This window comes from Panthera tigris, chromosome D4, assembly GCF_018350195.1.
Source record: "Panthera tigris isolate Pti1 chromosome D4, P.tigris_Pti1_mat1.1, whole genome shotgun sequence".
Taxonomy (NCBI): Eukaryota; Metazoa; Chordata; class Mammalia; order Carnivora; family Felidae; genus Panthera; species Panthera tigris.
Window position 1 is genome coordinate 84,679,993 of NC_056672.1, and position 17,064 is coordinate 84,697,056.

Genomic DNA, 17,064 nt, shown 5'->3' on the forward strand with positions numbered 1-17,064 from the left:
GAATTGGAGAAAAGGACACCCAGCCTGGAGAAAGGATATACAGATATAAAATGAATGAGGCTAAGTAGAAACACTGTAGTCCTGAATTTAAATTAGAAGTATCAATATGGGGGCGCCTGGGTGGCTCAGTTGGTTAAGCATCTGACTTCGGCTCAGGCCATGATCTCATGATTCATGAGTTTGAGCCCCACATCAGGCTCTCTGCTGTCAGCACAGAGCCGGCTTCAGATCCTCTGTCCCCCTCTCTCTCTGCCCCTCCCTGACTTGTGCACGTGTGCACGCGCTCTCTCTCTCAAAAATAAACATTAAAAGATTAAAATCAACATGAATGCATGACATATTTTTAATAAAGCAATATATTTTTGAGCAGTTTTAGGTTTACAGAAAGTACAGAGAGTTCCCATATCCCCCTTCATCTCCCTCTCTCCCCAGGTTCCCCTTTTATTAACATCTTGCATTGTGAGATACATTTGTTACAATTAATGAGCCAATATTGATACATTATTGTTAACTAAAGTCCACAGTTTACATCGGGTTTCACTTTGCCTTGTACCTCCTGTGGGTTTGTACAAATGTATAAGGACATGTTGCCACCACTGTAGCATGACACAGAATAGTTTTATTGCCCTAAAATCCTCTGTGCTCTGCTTATTCATCCCTTTCTCCTTCCCCATCTTTCCAACTCTGGGCAGTCACTGATCTTTTTACCATCTTCATAGTTTTGCCTTTTCCAGGATGTCATGTAGCTGGAATCATATCGTATGTGGCCTTTTCAGATTGGCTTCTTTCACCTAGCAATATGCATTTAATTCTCTCTGTCTTTTCATGGCTTGATAGCTCATTTCTTTTTAGCACTAACATTCCACTGTATGGATGTATCACAGTTTATCTGTACACCTACTGAAGGGAATCTTGGTTGCTTTTGTGGTTTGCCAATTATGACTCAAAATATATTCTATCTTTAAAAAAACGTATTTCCTAGCTCTGTCCACTAAAAATGCCCAGAAACAATGACCAACCCAATAGCAATGAGCATCACTTAAACCACAATTATGATGTCTAAATACCACTCCCCATTCAAAGGAGCTGGGGCTCCTTGGAGAAATAGCTGGTCCGGGTGGAAAATATACAAGATGAGTCTGGGGCATCTTGCTATTCCAAAAAAGCAAGGAAGTTATCAAAGTCTTCTGGGGTCAGGGGTGCCTGGGTGGCTCAGTCGGTTAAGCGCCTGACTCTTGATCTCGGCTCAAGTCTTGATCTCAGGGTCATGGGTACAAGCCCTGAGTTAGGCTCCATGCTGGATGCGGAGATTACTTAAAAAGAAAAAAAAAAAAAAGTCTTCTGACGTCAAAAGGCCTCGGGGCCAACCCAAGAGGCTCTCTCTGGCCACATGAGATCATTCAGGCATCAATAAGAAGAGGAATTGCAAAGGATGGAAAAGAGCAAATGACATTGAATCCCTATGTCCATAATGATACTTTAAAAAGCTTAATAAGAAAATAACTCCAAGGATATTATAAAAGAAAATCATTACTTGAAAACTATTACAGAATCAAGGCATTGTACACACTGAGTGATATGCAGGGTGTCACGTACCTCAGGGTAATGAAAGTGTTGGTGACAAGTCCCCTTTTACAAGCATTCCAATGAATAAATGAAGAAGGAAGATAGAATTAGAAGATCATCATTGTGCCATCCCTAATGAAATAGTGACCCTAGGCAGTGACTATCAACAACTGCTAATGTCACAAAAAGGGAGATCACAGACACTATGGGCCTCCTGACCAAAGGACACAACACCTCCTGTGAAGTATTATGGTCAAAAATTGAACCTGAATCTGATAAAGCCTCTGGATCTCGTTACAGGGAACACAGAGGACAGAGGACCACGTTAGAGAACTGCACAAGCAGCACAACCCACATTGCGGGGGGGGGGGGGGGGGGCGGGGACCCTACAGGACAAACAACCAGGTCCCTTCAACAAATAAATGAAAAGGGTACAGATGTGAGGACAGAAAGAGGGCAAGGGAGAGAGAGAGAGAGAGAGACTACAGATTAAAAGAGACTTAAGAGACATATATGGTCTTTTTAATAAGGTGTAAAAACATTTATGAGACAATCAGGGAAATGTAAACATTGATGAGATGTGTGAAATGACAACAATTTCTCCAGGTGTGATAATGACATTATAACCACAATCTTTTTTTAAGATATCCTTATCATTCGGAAAGATATACCAAAATAGTTATGATTGAAATATTATAGAGTGAAAGATTTGCCAAACAATCCATTGGCACATTATTCTCTCAATTTTTGTATATGTTTGAGATTTTCCAGAACAACAACAAAAAAAATACCAAAAATAAAAAAGCATCTCTCAACCGAGGCAGAGGCGGGACCTCTTGTGCCTCTGACGTTTTTATGTGGTCACCTTAACTGTGGCCTGAGTGGCTACTTTCTTTCCAATCCTCCTTCTTCCTTCTAAGTGTCTGTTGATGAGTTGGTTCTAACCTGCTGGAGCAGAGGTGCGCCCGGGTGACGCCCTCTCCCCCCATCAGCCTGCACCCTGGGAATAACCGCCAACCACTGGGTAGAGGGCACCAAGCTGGGTTTGGGCCCCAGCACTGGAGCCAAACTTTGCAAGAGTGAAGTAGGAACATTATAAACCCAACCTTTCAGGACAGGCTCCTTTCTGGGTCATGTGCAGCACTGGGTGCTCACGGCCAGGTACGAGCCAGGTGGATAAAAGCAGGGTCATGTAATGATTAAGAGTCTGGGCTCTGAAAGACATTGGTTCAAATCCCAGCTCTCCCGGCATGTGCCTTCATCTGTCTGAGCCTCAGTTTCCCCATCTGTAGACTGAGAACAATACGAGTACCTTCGGCATAAGGCTGTTGTGTGGATTCAGGGTATGTGTGTGAAGCACTGAGCTCAGTGCCGGGCTGGAGTGGTACTCAACACACAGTGGCTGTCGTTGCTCCCGCTGCTGTTACTACTATTTCGTGTTCATTATTACATAGCCAGAATATAAAGTAGGGCCTTTCCCCCAAAATTATTCCTTATATTTGCTTCTTTACAGACTAGCTTGTATTATGGGGCACTTCCTTTTTTTATTTTATTATTTTATTTTTGAGAGAGACAGACAGACAGACAGAGCATGAGTTGGAGAGGCGCAGGGATTGAAGGAGACACAGAATCCAAACCAGGCTCCAGGCTCCAAGCTGTCAGCACAGAGGCCAATGCAGGGCTCAGACTCATGAACCATGAGATCATGACCTGAGTCAAAGTCAGACACTTAACTGACTGAGCCACCCAGGCGCCCCTATGGGGCACTCGCTCAATTATTTCATTTTGACCAATGCAATGCTATTTGGAAAAGATGCATAATCCTAAAAAAACGGCTGCAATCCGTGCTCATTCTGGATGTTAATCACAGTAACCTGACCGATGGGCTAAAAGAGAGAAAGTAATTTTGTGTAGCTTTGGAATTTCTCCTGTGGGTGTGGCCTTGCATAGGCAGGGGTTGGATACTGTTGCAAACAAGCCTTTTACGGTCCACTTAATAAAGCATTATAGAAACTGTACGGATTATGAATTTATACCGACTAGTATAACCTAATGGTATAATGTTTGGCAAATAAGTATTTGTGGTGTAGATAATTTCAGCACCACACATGAATTTGCATGTCAAACAACTTAGAGAGCAATGGGGACAAGTGCTTTGGGAAATGGTGCTGGACATCTTTAAAAGTGGCTTAGTAAAGACAATGGACACAGACTCAAAAATGCAGGCAAAGCGCAGGCAACACAAGCAAAAAATAGATAAATCAGATTTCAAGATTTAAAACGTCTGCTCACCAAAGTGCACAATCAACAGAATGAAAAGGCAACCCAACCATATGGGAGAAATTATTTGCAAATCATATACCTGATAAGGGGTTCATATCCAGAATATATAAAGAATTCCTACAACTCAGGGCACTGGGGTGGCTCAGTCAGTTAAGCATCCAACTTTGGCTCAGGTCATGATCTCATGGTTTGTGAGTTCGAGCCCCACTTCGGGCTCTCTGCTGTCAGCACGGAGCGAGCTTGGGGTCCTCTGTCCGCCCCCTCTCAGCCCCTACCCTGCTCACGCTCTCTCTCTCAAAAATAAATAAAAACATTAAAAAAAAACCAAAGAATTCCTACAACTCAACAATACAAAGAACCAAACACGGGCAAAAGACTGGAATAGACATTTCTCCAAAGAAGATACACAAATGGCCAGTGAACACATGAAAAGATGCTCGGCGTCACTATTCATTAGGGAAATGCAAATCAAAACTGCAGTGAGATACCTCCTCACACCCATTAGGATTTATTTCTTGGAATTTCTGAGACTATTTAATTTCAAATTCTTGCATTACTTTCTTTTTATTATTATTTTTAATTGTGATAAGATACATATACATAACGTATACATATACATAACAGAAATTCCAAGAAATAAATCCAGATTTTTAAAATTGTTCCTCCACCCCAATGCCCTGAAAACAGTTTTCCTTTTGCAGGGTCCCCTTGGGGCTGTCACCTTCCAGTTAGCCCCACGATGAGCTCCTACCATGGGAAGCTGGCCTGTGGGGCCTCTGCTCATAAGTGGCAGACAAGGAGGCCTTGAGGGTGGATTCTGACAGTCACCGCCAGGCACTGGGTGCTTATGACTGGGACCAGTCCCCTGGCCACATCCACTTGTCGCTTTGCATTGTGTGAGGCCATCACAAGGCCCCCAGGAGCTGCCTTTATGGCTGTCATCAAGAATCCCCAGAGACCAGTCTCTCTTTTTCTCACCCTCTCTCATTCTGATCCCCAGGCCTCTTAGCTCTTCTCCATCCCCAACTCCCTGCTGCCTCAGTTTCCCCAGACTGTTACACCCTCCCCTAGAATCTAGCAGGCCCAAGTCTTCCTTTTCGTCTTCTTAGCATGGGCTGTGAGTCCAAGCATTTCCAATCCCATCCTTAGTGCTCTTGGGTAGAAGGGAAGGCAGTGAGTGGGACAAAGGAACTGAGAGGATCATTCAGTACCAACAATGAGACTCATCCCATGCCTTGGGAACTCATTTCTTGCCTCAAGTCCTCAGCTGGTCTACACAGGAGAGGCAGACCCCAAAGCACCAAGCAAGCACAATGTGAACCATGTTATATTTCAAGGGCACTTGTCCCCTCTCTGCTTCCACTGCTTTGACACTGAGTGGTGCCCTCTGCATCACTCCTTCCTGACCCTTCCTGGGTTTCTCCCTGCGACTTCAGGGGGCGTGGGGTGGGGGGGAGGGCGGGGAGACAGATATTTCCATCTCACCACGAAGGAGAAATACATGTTGCTGAAAACATTGAAGAGGTAAACAAACCCAAGCTGGTCCAGGAAGCAAAAGAAGGTTTCTGGTGATGTCTACACTGAGGCAGGAAGGGTGAACAGGAGGAAGCTAGGAAAAGGGAGCAGAGAGAGCCTTCCAGACAAAAGGAACAGCCTGTTCAGACCCTGCAGGCAGGAGAGGGTGTGTGCTGTTTGAGAAGCTGAAACAAGGACAATGTGCTTGGTGAGTAACAGAGAGTAACAGGGAAGGAGGTAGAGATGAAGCCAGGGAAGTGGACACAGGCCAGGAGGCCTTGGAGGCCCCTGGGAGGATTCGAGACTTGGAAGCTTTTCCTGGGTTTGGAAAACCTCTTCCAGGGAGAATAGCTCTGCCAGGCAGATTGCGTGGGCTGAAGTGTAGGCGGAAGCCGGGACGCAGGGATGGAATTTTCGGGCTTTTCTGTACACTGGGAACAGTTTTAGGGCTGTCTGTCTGGAACAGAACTCAACAGCATGCCAAGCTCACCACACTTCTAAGGCTGCCCAGCGCCTGCTGGGCATAAGGGCAGTAGCTACGGGCCTGGCTCTGCCACTCAATGACCTCGAGCAAGGCATTTCCCCCACTCTGAGTCTCGCTTTCCCCATCCGCACAATGGGCACCAATGCCAGCTGCCTCACAGGCTTGTTTTAGGCTTCCAGGAGATCACAGGTGTGGCAGGCTTCACCAAGGGCCCGGTACAGTGAGTCACCGATAAGGATGAATTGCTATCGTCACTGCTATGAGTGTTATGACCGATGTTCGCGGCCTGTCCCAATTCCTGAAAAGCTGTTCTGTCTGTTGGTTGCTGGACTGTCTCAGACCAAATACTGCCAAGCCCTGGGACTGATATGCTCTTCTTTTTGCATAAATGTGCAAATTGCACTGAGGAGAGCCCCTCCTTCCACAGAGGGTCCAGCGGGGTTGCTTGGGGGACACATTCCAGAAAGAATAACTGTGTAACATGAAACCCTGAATCTGGAAACACAACCTCTATGGGAAATCAGAGGATAAGGTCTGCTCTGTGGACCGCCCAACCTCATTCCACACAAAAGGGATATTGAGACCCAAAGGCCTCGTCATTCGGCCTCCTGCCTATGGTCTCACCCCTCATCACAGCCAGAGAGACCTTCCTAAAAGAAATCAAACTTGACCGTGGTACCATGCTGTTTTAACCCTCCCGTGTCTCCCCACTGCCCTCGGTCCAAGTTTATACTCCTCATCATGACCAACAATGCCATGTGGTCAGACTCCTGCCCGCACCCGCAACCACGTCCCTATTCCCACCCAGTCACACATGCTTCCAATGGACCACGTTCTTTCCTGCCTCAGGATCTTTGCACACCAATGACCCTCTTGCCCTCTCTACCAGGCCACTGCCAATTCTTCCAGATTCAAAGGCCCACAGATCTTGTTGAACCTCCAAATCATAATGGAAAGTAGTAATATCATTCCCCGCTTTCCATTTGAAGAAACTGAGGCCCTGAGAACCACCCTGTGGCTCCTGAAACTAAGCCCCAAACCATGCTAGCCAGACTCCAGAACCTTTGCTCACCCAAGAGGAAGCACCAGGTTATACCTCCATCATAACAGCAAAGTAAAGGTGGCTCAGATAAGAGGCCTGAGCCAAGGAGCAGAGTGAGACCAACGGGGGAGAACAAAGACAAAGACACTGAAGTCCCAATTAATGCATTCAAAACCCAACATGGCCACTCGTACACCTGCGGTTTAAGGCAAGACATTTGACCTCTCTGAAGCTCAGTTTTCTCATCTGTGAAGTGGGGCGCATTGTGAGTATTCGGGACCAACACAAAGGAAGTGCCCGGCATCTAGTAGATTCCCAGCAGATGCCATGACACCGCCTTCCCTTGATGCATCTGGGGAGGCCGCACCAGTCCAGACCAGCTCATCCCAGACTAGACTTGCATCACCCGAGGTTAGGCTGCTGGGGCCTGGGAACCATCCCTGCCCTGTTTTCTGTTTTGGGTTTTGTGTTTCCCAGCGTTTCCTTTGGAAAAAGTCCAGCTTCCTCCCTGCTGGAAGGAGGCAGGAGGGGATTGTTCACGCCTGGGCCTGGATGCCCAGGGGAGCTGTGTGGGGAGGTGACAAGAGCCCGGGGTTTGGAGTCCGGCCAGTCCAGGTTTGAATCCAGAATCTGACACTTCAATGCTGTGTGACCCCGGGTAAGTGACTTCACCTCTCTGCAGTGCAGATTTCCTCACCTGTTAAGAGGTCTCAGGATTTCTACCTCAGAGAGTATTGGATGCAGATGGGGGGACTGGGACGGGAGAAGATTCTGGATGTACTTCCCCAGCATACATAAAACGATTCCTTTTGAGGATGAATTGAAGATGGGAAAGGAGCTATATAGGCTTACATCGGGAGTTACAACATGAATGCCCCCTGGTAAACAGAAGAGGTCAGGTGTCCTGTGGCAGGGGGAGGGGGGAATGACACAATTCAACCCCACATTGTCGTCACCCTGCTGGAATGGAATAATCACCCAAGATGATCAGACCTCTGATTTTTCAGGAGAAAAAAACCTGTATTTTCACCTAAAATCTCAGGATTAGAGTATGGTAAGGGATACATGCTGTAAGATTCCATTTATGCAAAATTCAAAAAGTGGCAAAACTCACATATGGTGATGGAAACCCAGATAGTGGTTTCCTTGGGAAGAAGGGTGTGGCCTTCCTGGGAGGGAGCAGAAGGAGAGACTCTGGAGAGCTGGAAATAATCTCTTGATCTGGGTGCTGGGGACACAAGTGTGTCCACTTTCTATTCTCATGCTTTGTGCGCTTCTTTATATGTATATTGCACTTCAATAAAAACGCTAAAATAATTTTAGAACAAATAAATCAAGGCTGTGGTTTTGGGCGGAGAGACAGCGGGGGCCAAACTGGATGCACCTGCAGGCTGCGTCCCAGGCACCAGCTGAACAAGGGCACCTGAAAACCCTGAACTGGTTCCTCACCCTGACGGAGAACCCCTGCTTTCCCAGCCACCCAGGAGAACACCCATCCTGCCCCAGCGCAGCTGCCCTGTCTGGAGAGAGGAGGAAGCCACATCCCTGTTCATCCTGCCTCTCAGCCAGATTCTGCTGAGCTCAAATTCTAGAGAAATAGGCATACTCTGCCACTTAAATGATCAAGCAATGCCCCCCGCCAAACACCCTGATTTATTATTCATTTTATTTCACCAAGAATACCCAGAGGACAGTAATCAAAAGGCAGGCAGAGTTCTGTTTCCAAAATAACCTTTCTAGAATCTGGACTTCACCGAGCCTTCCCCCCAGCCCTGAGCGGCTCCTAGTCCCGAGCAGCAGCAAACCCAACGGCTAGAAACCCAATAAGCAGCAGCCCCAGTGCCCACGAGCCCCTGCGTGAGAGGGCCGGTGGCTGGCCGTGGGACTGCCCCCCGCTCCGCCCCCTCTGCCTGGTCCGGATATCTTGGCTTTATTTTTATTTTCACTCTCATTCTTTTCTTTTCTGAGGGCCAACAGAAGACGCACACGCCTCCTATATAAAGCGGCACTAGCCAAAACAAATGCACATCAAATGCATTTATTTGCACAGACACTCATAAAAACTTTACTAGACACCAAATAATTACAGGAAGGGGCAAACCTCCAACTCCGCCAATCCCCAGCGTTTTGAAGTGGATTTGAGATAAAGATCAAATAGGATGGGCGCTGGCCTCAGCATCACACCCAGCCCCCTTCCCCAGCCATGGACCCTCAGGGTGGAGACCAATGAACTTTCTTGCTTTTGTGAATTTGTGTCCAATTCATATAAAATGTTTCTCTGCAAGTTATTCTTAGTGTCCTAATGGGGCTTTTATGGCTCCAAATTCAGTCCTTGGCTTTTCCTTTGTTCTGGCTCAGGTCCTTGGTAGGGGAAGCCCCTGGTTCTAGATGGGCTGCTGAAATAACTCAGCCCATCCATTTGGCAAGAAATGCAAAGATTCTTGAGGAAAGTGCCTTTTAAAAAATAAATATAAATGGCACCTCGAGAGTCCTACAGGTCAGTTTTGATGCACTAGGCTGAACCCCCTCATTCTGTTGCCTTCCAAAGGCACTTCGGGCCCAGGCCCCACAGCCAGGGCAACTGGAGAAGGCTGTCTGTGCTGGGCATCTGGGCACTGCCTGCGGAATCTCCTGTGCCCCGCCCACAGCTGCCTAGATCGGAGTTTCACCTGCCCTAAAGGAAGATAAATGGCTGAGCTCAGCATGTCTGTTTCCCCCTCAGGTCCTGGTTGGGAGAGAAGGAGGCCGCTGTGATTTCCCCCAGTCCCGCGGACTCCCTTTTATCCAATTATTCACCAAATACTTCTAGAGGCCTACGATGTGCCGGGCACCGTGGTAAGAACTTAACATTTCATCCTCTCAACGCTCCTGTGGGACAGAGGCTATTACTGTGCCCCCTTTACAGATGAGGAAGCTGAGGTGCAAACAAAAGGCAGGACTTTCCAGAGTCCCACAGCCAGATCCTGAACCAGACCTTGGTAACTCTGAGACCTGCTTCTGACCACTCCGAAGCACTGCCCGGCCGGTAGAAGACCTTAGCTGTGGACCACCTGGCCAGGGCACTGTCCTTCTCCAAGCCCTGAGGACAGACAGACGCCTCTAGATCCGAGCCTGATCTCCTAACCCTCCGGGAGGAATTCCAGGACTAATGACCCAGACTTTGCACTGAAAAGTCGTGGGTCTGTGGCCAGAGGCCCCACCAGCTGGTTGAGGAGGGGCTGGGCTGCAGGAGGACAGAAAGACTTTGCTGGGGCTCGGACAGTCCTCTACGTTGCATGCAGGCATGTACCAGCACACAGTCTCAGAGCCACACACCCTGTGTCTCACCAGCAAACTCTGCCTAAAATCCTGTCCCCTGCCACCTCCCTCTCACTAGCCTAGAAGACCCCAGGTGGGAGAGTGAGAACCCATTCTCAGCCCTGAGTCTGGGGGACCCCAGTTTGACCCTGCCCCCAGTCATTCCTCTTTTTGGCCCTCCACCTGGCTCAGGGGCTCCGTGAGCCCTCCGCAGGCACAGGAAGATCATAGACACTTTCCTCTGGGCTGTGGGAAGGTGACCGAGTTGCCCATTACACGCATTCTTCTCTCTGCTAGCCGGGAAGTGCCTGAGCCTTTGCCACACGTGTCCTAGGGTCAAACATGCCGCGGTGCTCAGAAGAGAGCGTGGTTAGCACTGGCTCCAAAGGCCAGGCCACTCCACCTCTGATGTTGCTGTCCTGCTCCACTTCCAGAGCTCCCGGATCTCCGGATCCCAGCTGCCGCCAGGGAATAGCGGGCCCCCAACCCAGGCTGAGTCTTGGGGTGGCTCTGGTCCAGTGTGCTTCCCGGATATCTGAGGATCGCTGGGGCCAGTGGTGCCGGGGCAGCGTGGGACGGGTCTGAGCACTCTGGCCTCCCGGACAGCCCTGACTCTCCTGGCACGCTGGAATCCTGCATCCCGCGCAGCTCCCCCCTCCACGCCTTCCTGCTCCGCGGCACTCCGCCGGCTTTGCCCTGTACTGAGTCCCAGCCCTTGCTTCTAGCTGGGTTTGCAAACTGGGAAGGGGCCTCTCCCTCCACTCAGTTCTGGTCGGAAGCACAGTCCAAGGAGGACAGACAGAATTCCACCGTGGGGAGGGAGGGGGTGGTCAGAGGGCCGCGTTGGGGAAGGCCAGTAGCACGGGCAGGCGCAGAAAGTGCAAGTCCCCTAAAGAGAGGAGCAAGGGGGTGTAAGGAAGGGCTCCGTGGAGATGAAGCATCCGCAGGGTTGGGGGAGTTGGGACTCCCACCTAGAGCTTCCTTCTTGGTTCTTGCTTCCTTCCAAGGGATTCCAAACAGCCGGCTGGGTCTTTCCTTAGGTGGAGAAAATCCGAAGCTGTTTCTACGGCTGAAGTCCAAGCCACAGAGAATCCCGGATCAGCCGGAGCGCCTGGGTGCGGGCGGCCTCGGGCGTTGTGAGTACTGAACCGCCTGGGGGGTGTCAGTGGGTGCCAGAAGGAGTGGGCTCCATTGCTCTGAGCGAGGTGCAGCTCACTGCCTAAGGGCAGTACCGGCCTCAGGGCCTAGGCCACTCCCTTGCAGCTAGCCACTTCCACAGGGCAAGCGGTGGGAAGGGCAGGCCCCGAGACTGTGCTTGAGAGAGACCTGGGTGCTCTGCGCATCTGTGTGCCAAGGACCTGGGACCGCAGACTCAGCTGGGGGAAAGAAGGACGCTGGGAGCAGGGACAAAGGGCAAAGAAAAGGACTTACATGGTGATCCAGACTGTGGGGGTGTGGTGAGGGGATGAATAGTCACTGGGCAGGGAGGACATGGAGAGGGACCCCAGTTTGTGGACTGAGCAGCCCCACTGCCAGAGCGGAAAGAGCAGCCCATGCCTGGGTCTGGCCTGCACCCTGGCAGCCGACAGTGGCTCTAAGCACAATCCCTGGCCTTTCCGATGTCGGCCCCGGTGGTGTGGGCTGTGACTCAGGCGGGCGTGCCAGCGTGATGTGCCAAGATTCTGTGCGCCCCGGGACAGACCAGCCGGGGTGCCAGAGCTGGGCGACTGGCGCGTCCTCCTACACTAAGACGTGGCTTTTGGGTGGCCCTGGGAACGCCACCCCCCGCAGTCGAGGGCTCTGACTCTTCCTGAACCGGCCTCAGGATCAGAGAAGCCTCTGAGGTGGGGCCACAAGGGCCCCCATTTGGCCTAAGGGGAGAACTGTGCAGAGGAAGAGGCCGTCACAGGGAAGGTGGGGAGACAGGGAGAGGAGGATGGAACACTGCTCCCAGAGTGTGGTTCTGGGGTGAGTGTGCCAGGCCTGAGACCGGAAAGTATTCCCAAGTGTGCTCTGAAGGAGAAGGCAAGGGTCTGGGCCGGGAACCAGGACCCTTTTCACCTACAGGCATCGGGTGCAGGGACGTAACGCTGCCAGCAGAGGGCAGAATGCGCCCGGTCGGTCTGCCTGTCCTGCACCAGGCTCTGCGCGCCCGAGTTTTGCCTGCCAGGCTTCTCCCGCAGCTGCCGCGCCCCCGCCCCAGATGCCCGAGGAAGGCGGCCCAGGCCCAGGCCCAAACTCGGGAGCGCAGGGCCTTACGGGCTGCTCAAGAACAAGGGACCAAGGGAGCGCGGAAGATGCTACACATCCACTCATCCACCGTGCTGGATAGAGACACACAAAGACGCGGAGACACGAAACCGCGCTCGCAAACACAGACGGACACAACCACCCCCCCCACCCCGCAAAAATAACCCCAAAACTCTGAGATACGAGCAAACACACAGAATCATTCAGAAACTCGTAGATACACTCAGACTCACAAAGGTGACCGGAAGACACAAAAGAAAAGTATCCCACAGACACAATACAGAGGTTGAGAGACACACAAAGACGTCGGCACCCACATACAACGACCCAGGGACACACACAAAGACCTACAAAAACACAGAAGATACAGAAGCATGTTAGGAACTGCAGATGCGCGCGCGCACACACACACACACACACACACGTGGGAATCACACCCAGATGCACAGATTCACACACTCCAAACCCAGAAAGTCTCGGGCACACAGAAATATTGCATTGCACAGAGACACGGTGCACAGGCATGCAACAGACTCCGAGGCGGGAGCATCGACACGCACAGACACACACAGATACCCACCGACACACACGCAGGTACTGGGGTGGGGCGGGAGCTATCTAATCCTCCACAAAGCCGGGCCCCTCCGCGGGGCCCCGCGGCATAGGGGGCCACTTCTGACCAAGCCTCTGGCAGGCTCCAAATCCGATCCGCCCTCTCGCCTCCAGCGGGGTCAGGGGACCCGCCTCCCATGCCCTCCGCCCCCGCCCCGCTCCGCACCGCTGCTCCGTTCCGGGAGGGGCCGGGGGCCGCCCCGCAGCGGCTCGAGGGGTCAGCCCGCGCCTGCCCCCCTTGCTCCTGGGCGCGCCGCGCCTCTGGTGGAGACCCAGGAGCCGAAGACACGGCCAGCCCAGGCGCGATGCACTGCAGCCAAACGCAGCGGCCTGCGCACCGAGCGCGGTGCCAGGCGGGGTGGGTGCCAGGCCCAGCGTGCGCGGGAGTCGGCTGCTCGGTCTTACCGGCCTTTTACTCCTCAGCGCCAAAGCCCACTTTGCCCAATATGACCAGGGCGCCGTCCCTGTCAGGTGCGGCCTACAGACCCCTAGCCCGGCCCCTCCGTCACCAAAAGTAACCTATCCCAGCGGCCAATCCCGTTTCCATCGAGCAACCGAACACACGTCGTCCTGGGCCTTCAGTTACCGACCTCCGGGCCACCACCCTCTACCCGTGCAACTAGAAATCCCGCGAGGCCAGGTTCTCATTAATGCCCCCGCCTCTGCCCGGGACCCCTCTCTCAGACCTAATCGTCCTCTAAACTCTCCCTGCCTGAACCCGGGCCTGACCCTCCTCGCCTGCCCAGTGTTCCCCATCCTTGATTCCGGGACACTTTCAGGACCTTGGCTTACCCCTCCACCCAATCCCTGCCACGCCTGAATCTTTTCCGGACCCCTCACCCCCAACCCCCAATCCGGGACCCAATCCCCCTCTCCCTGGGCCAGGACCCCCGTTTGGTCAGTCCTGGGCCAGCAGCCCTTCCCTCTTGTCGGTCTCCGTCCCTCAATCCTGCAGCCAGCCCCTCCGCGGACCAAAACGGCCCTGGGAAGGCGCCGCCGCCCAGGGGACGCCAACTCAGCCCGGAGCGACCTACCTCGGCCGACAGACGGGGTCCCCAGGCGGCCACTCCCGGCCGGCGCCTTCCCCTGGTGGAGCCGCTGCGCTCCCCGCCGTCCGCGCAGTCTGGCCTCGCATGGGGCCACTCCGCTTAGCGCTGAAGCTTTACAAAATATTAATAATAAAGAAAGCGAGAAAGAAAAAAAGAAAGCCTTCATTCCCCAACTCCCAAATCAATTTTTCAAAGGGGTGGGGCAGAAGGATTCGTTTCGAAGGTGACCCAAACTTCTGCAAAAGGCCAGCGGGCGCTCGGCCTGGCTGGGGCGCCGGGGGCCCGCGCTCCAGGCCAGGCGCGGAGCGGGGCGCAAGCTGGGGGCGCGGGGAGCCCTCCCGCGGGGGGTGGGGGGGCGGCGACGGCACTATTTGACGTGGAGCCGCCGGCTCATCCCGGCGCAGGGATACGAGGCGCACCAATGAGTTCAAATGTCAGGAAGTTTGAGGAGGGGTGAGGCGGCTCCCGGCCGTAGTATCCCTCCGCCGCCTGCCCCAGCTCTAAACCCAGCGGCTCCTCGGGCGCACCATGGCACTGGAGTAGTGCGGGGAGCGCGCCTGGAGCCCCGCGGCCCGCTGCGCCCCGCCCGGGACCCCGCTGCGCCGCCCGCGCCCCCCCAACCCGCGGGGCCGCCCCTGCACCCCCGCCCCCTCCCCCGCCCGCCGCCTCCGCCGCCGCCGCCGCCGCCGCCGCCGTCTCCTCCCCGCGGCTCCGTCTGCCGCCGCCGCCGCAGCCCGGCTCCGGGGCTGACAAGCAGGTGACAGAGGAGCCGGCGCGCGTGGCTGCGAGTGCCCGGGAGAACGCGGCGCGGACTGCAGCCGCCCGGGCCCGCCCGCACGACGCCGGGGCCCGGGGCCAGCGCGTCGGCGCTCCACGCTCGCCGGGGGCGGCCGGCGGCCCCAGCCGCAGCCCCAACCCCGCGGGGGCCGCGCCTCCCCGGCTCCGGGGCCGCGGCGGCGGCGGCGAGCGGGCAGGCGGGCGGGCCGGCGAGCACCCTGGCCGGCGGGGCCCGCGGCGCGCCCCGCGTCCCATGGATATAGCAACAGGTCCCGAGTCGCTGGAGAGGTGCTTCCCCCGCGGGCAGACGGACTGCGCCAAGATGCTGGACGGCATCAAGATGGAGGAGCACGCCCTGCGCCCCGGGCCCGCCACTCTGGGGGTGCTGCTGGGTGAGTGCGGGGTCAGAACGCCCGAGTGGTCATGGGCAGGGGACAGGGGCATCCTCCCGAGGTGGACACAGGCGTCTAGACCAACGGAATAAGGAAATGTTTTGCAGGACATAGGGGTGCGGGGGACACAGACTAGACTCCTGCAGTGATCGCTAGAGGGGCAACAGGCACCCCTAAACAGGCATGCTGGAGGGACAGAGATTTGCAGGAGCACCACCTAGGAGGAGGGAGGCCAGGACAGCTCCAGCTGCCACCCACCATCCTCACTGGGCCTTGGTGCTGGAGCTGCCACTCCCGAGGGGGCAGGAGGCGGACGGCAAGGGTGATGGAAGACCCAAGTAGTCACCTTAGCAAGCTTGGGAGTGGTGCCAGGCTGCTTGATGGAAGGCGCCTCTAAAAGAAAAATGTCCCTTGGGCCACCTGGGTTTTGGGGAGATTGGGGTCAGAAGACCGTGAATGCCACCGTGGGGCGTGTCAGCCAGCAAGCGCCCCAACCTCACTTCGCCTGCCTCGGTCCCAGCCGGCTACCCCGCGCCTTGCCGGGTTCTCGTATGTAGTAACACCAAGCGCTGGATCTCCGGAGGAAGGGAGAGTTGCAGCGCCGAGCCAAGGCTCGAGACCCGCGGCCTCTCCGCGAGGGAGTCCGCGGGCTGGGACGAACCAGCGGAGGCTGCCCGGCCCCTGGTGCGGCGGCCGGGGGAGCGCAGGCGGCGGGCGGCGCTCCCGGGTTGCCTTCGCGCTTGGGGCCCTGGCTGTGGGCACCGCGCGGCCGGGACGCCAGGCTGGTCGGCGCTGACGGCCCGGCTCTTGCCCTGTGCGCTGCAGGCTCCGACTGCCCGCATCCCGCCGTCTGCGAGGGCTGCCAGCGGCCCATCTCCGACCGCTTCCTGATGCGAGTCAACGAATCGTCCTGGCACGAGGAGTGTTTGCAGTGCGCGGCGTGTCAGCAAGCCCTCACCACCAGCTGCTACTTCCGGGATCGGAAACTGTACTGCAAACAAGACTACCAACAGTAAGCGCCTCTCGTCCTCCTCCTTCCCCCCGCCGCCGCCCGGCACTCGAGCCCGGCCGCCCCCACTGCCAGGCCAGGCCCGGCCCGTGTCAGCCCAACTGCTGGCTCTGCGCGCCGCTGGGCCCGTCAGCTCCGAGGGCTGTGCGGGCTGCGCGTCTCCCGGCAGGGACGAACGGTCCCAGCCTGGCCGCCACTGGTGGGGTGGCCGGGAGCTTGCGGCGGTCCCTAGTTGCCATCTTTTGTCCGGAAACCTGTACTGGTTGGGGTACAGGACAAGGCCCTTGGCCAACTAGGGGATACCAATCCCTCCGTCCAGGGACAGGGCCTGACCCCACCAAGGCCTAAATTGGGGACCAAGAATTGATTTCCAAACGAAAACAGTGCTTTAGGGAGCCAGGCCTTGGCGGTATGGTTCCCAAAAGTAGGGTTTTAGGGGGGGTTCGGATTCCTGGAGCAAGCAAGTGGAGTTGGGAAGGGGGGTGCTGAACTCCCCGAGCAGCTGGGGATGCCTCCTTCCTACCTTGCTGCCTGGTGTACTTTTAGTTCCTGATAGAAAAGGGTGTCCATTCTCTTCAAACCGTTCCATGCGGGAATTTTTCACTTAAAATTTCTGCTGGCTGAAGAAGCTGTCTGGGAAGAGGACCTCAAGAGGTGGCAAACCACAATCTGGGGCTCCTGGAAGGTCGGGGATGGGGGGGGGCAGATGGTGAAGGACTGCCCAAGTCAGCCTTCCCCAGCAGGCCTTCTTTCTTGCAGAGTGTTTGTGTTGGAGAAGGGGGTGGTCT

At 54.6% G+C, this 17,064-nt stretch overlaps 1 protein-coding gene across 2 annotated transcripts in view; it reads left to right on the top strand.

Annotated features, from left to right (window-relative positions):
- Window positions 1-15,128: 15,128 nt before the first annotated feature.
- The window catches only part of LMX1B (LIM homeobox transcription factor 1 beta), a 79,784-nt gene continuing 77,848 nt past the window's right edge, over window positions 15,129-17,064 (top strand). For both annotated transcript variants that reach the window (XM_042964947.1, XM_042964948.1), the window contains exons 1-2: window positions 15,129-15,267; window positions 16,093-16,279. In XM_042964947.1, coding sequence (XP_042820881.1) covers window positions 15,129-15,267; window positions 16,093-16,279 — 326 coding nt within the window. The remainder of the gene's footprint in view (window positions 15,268-16,092; window positions 16,280-17,064) is intronic.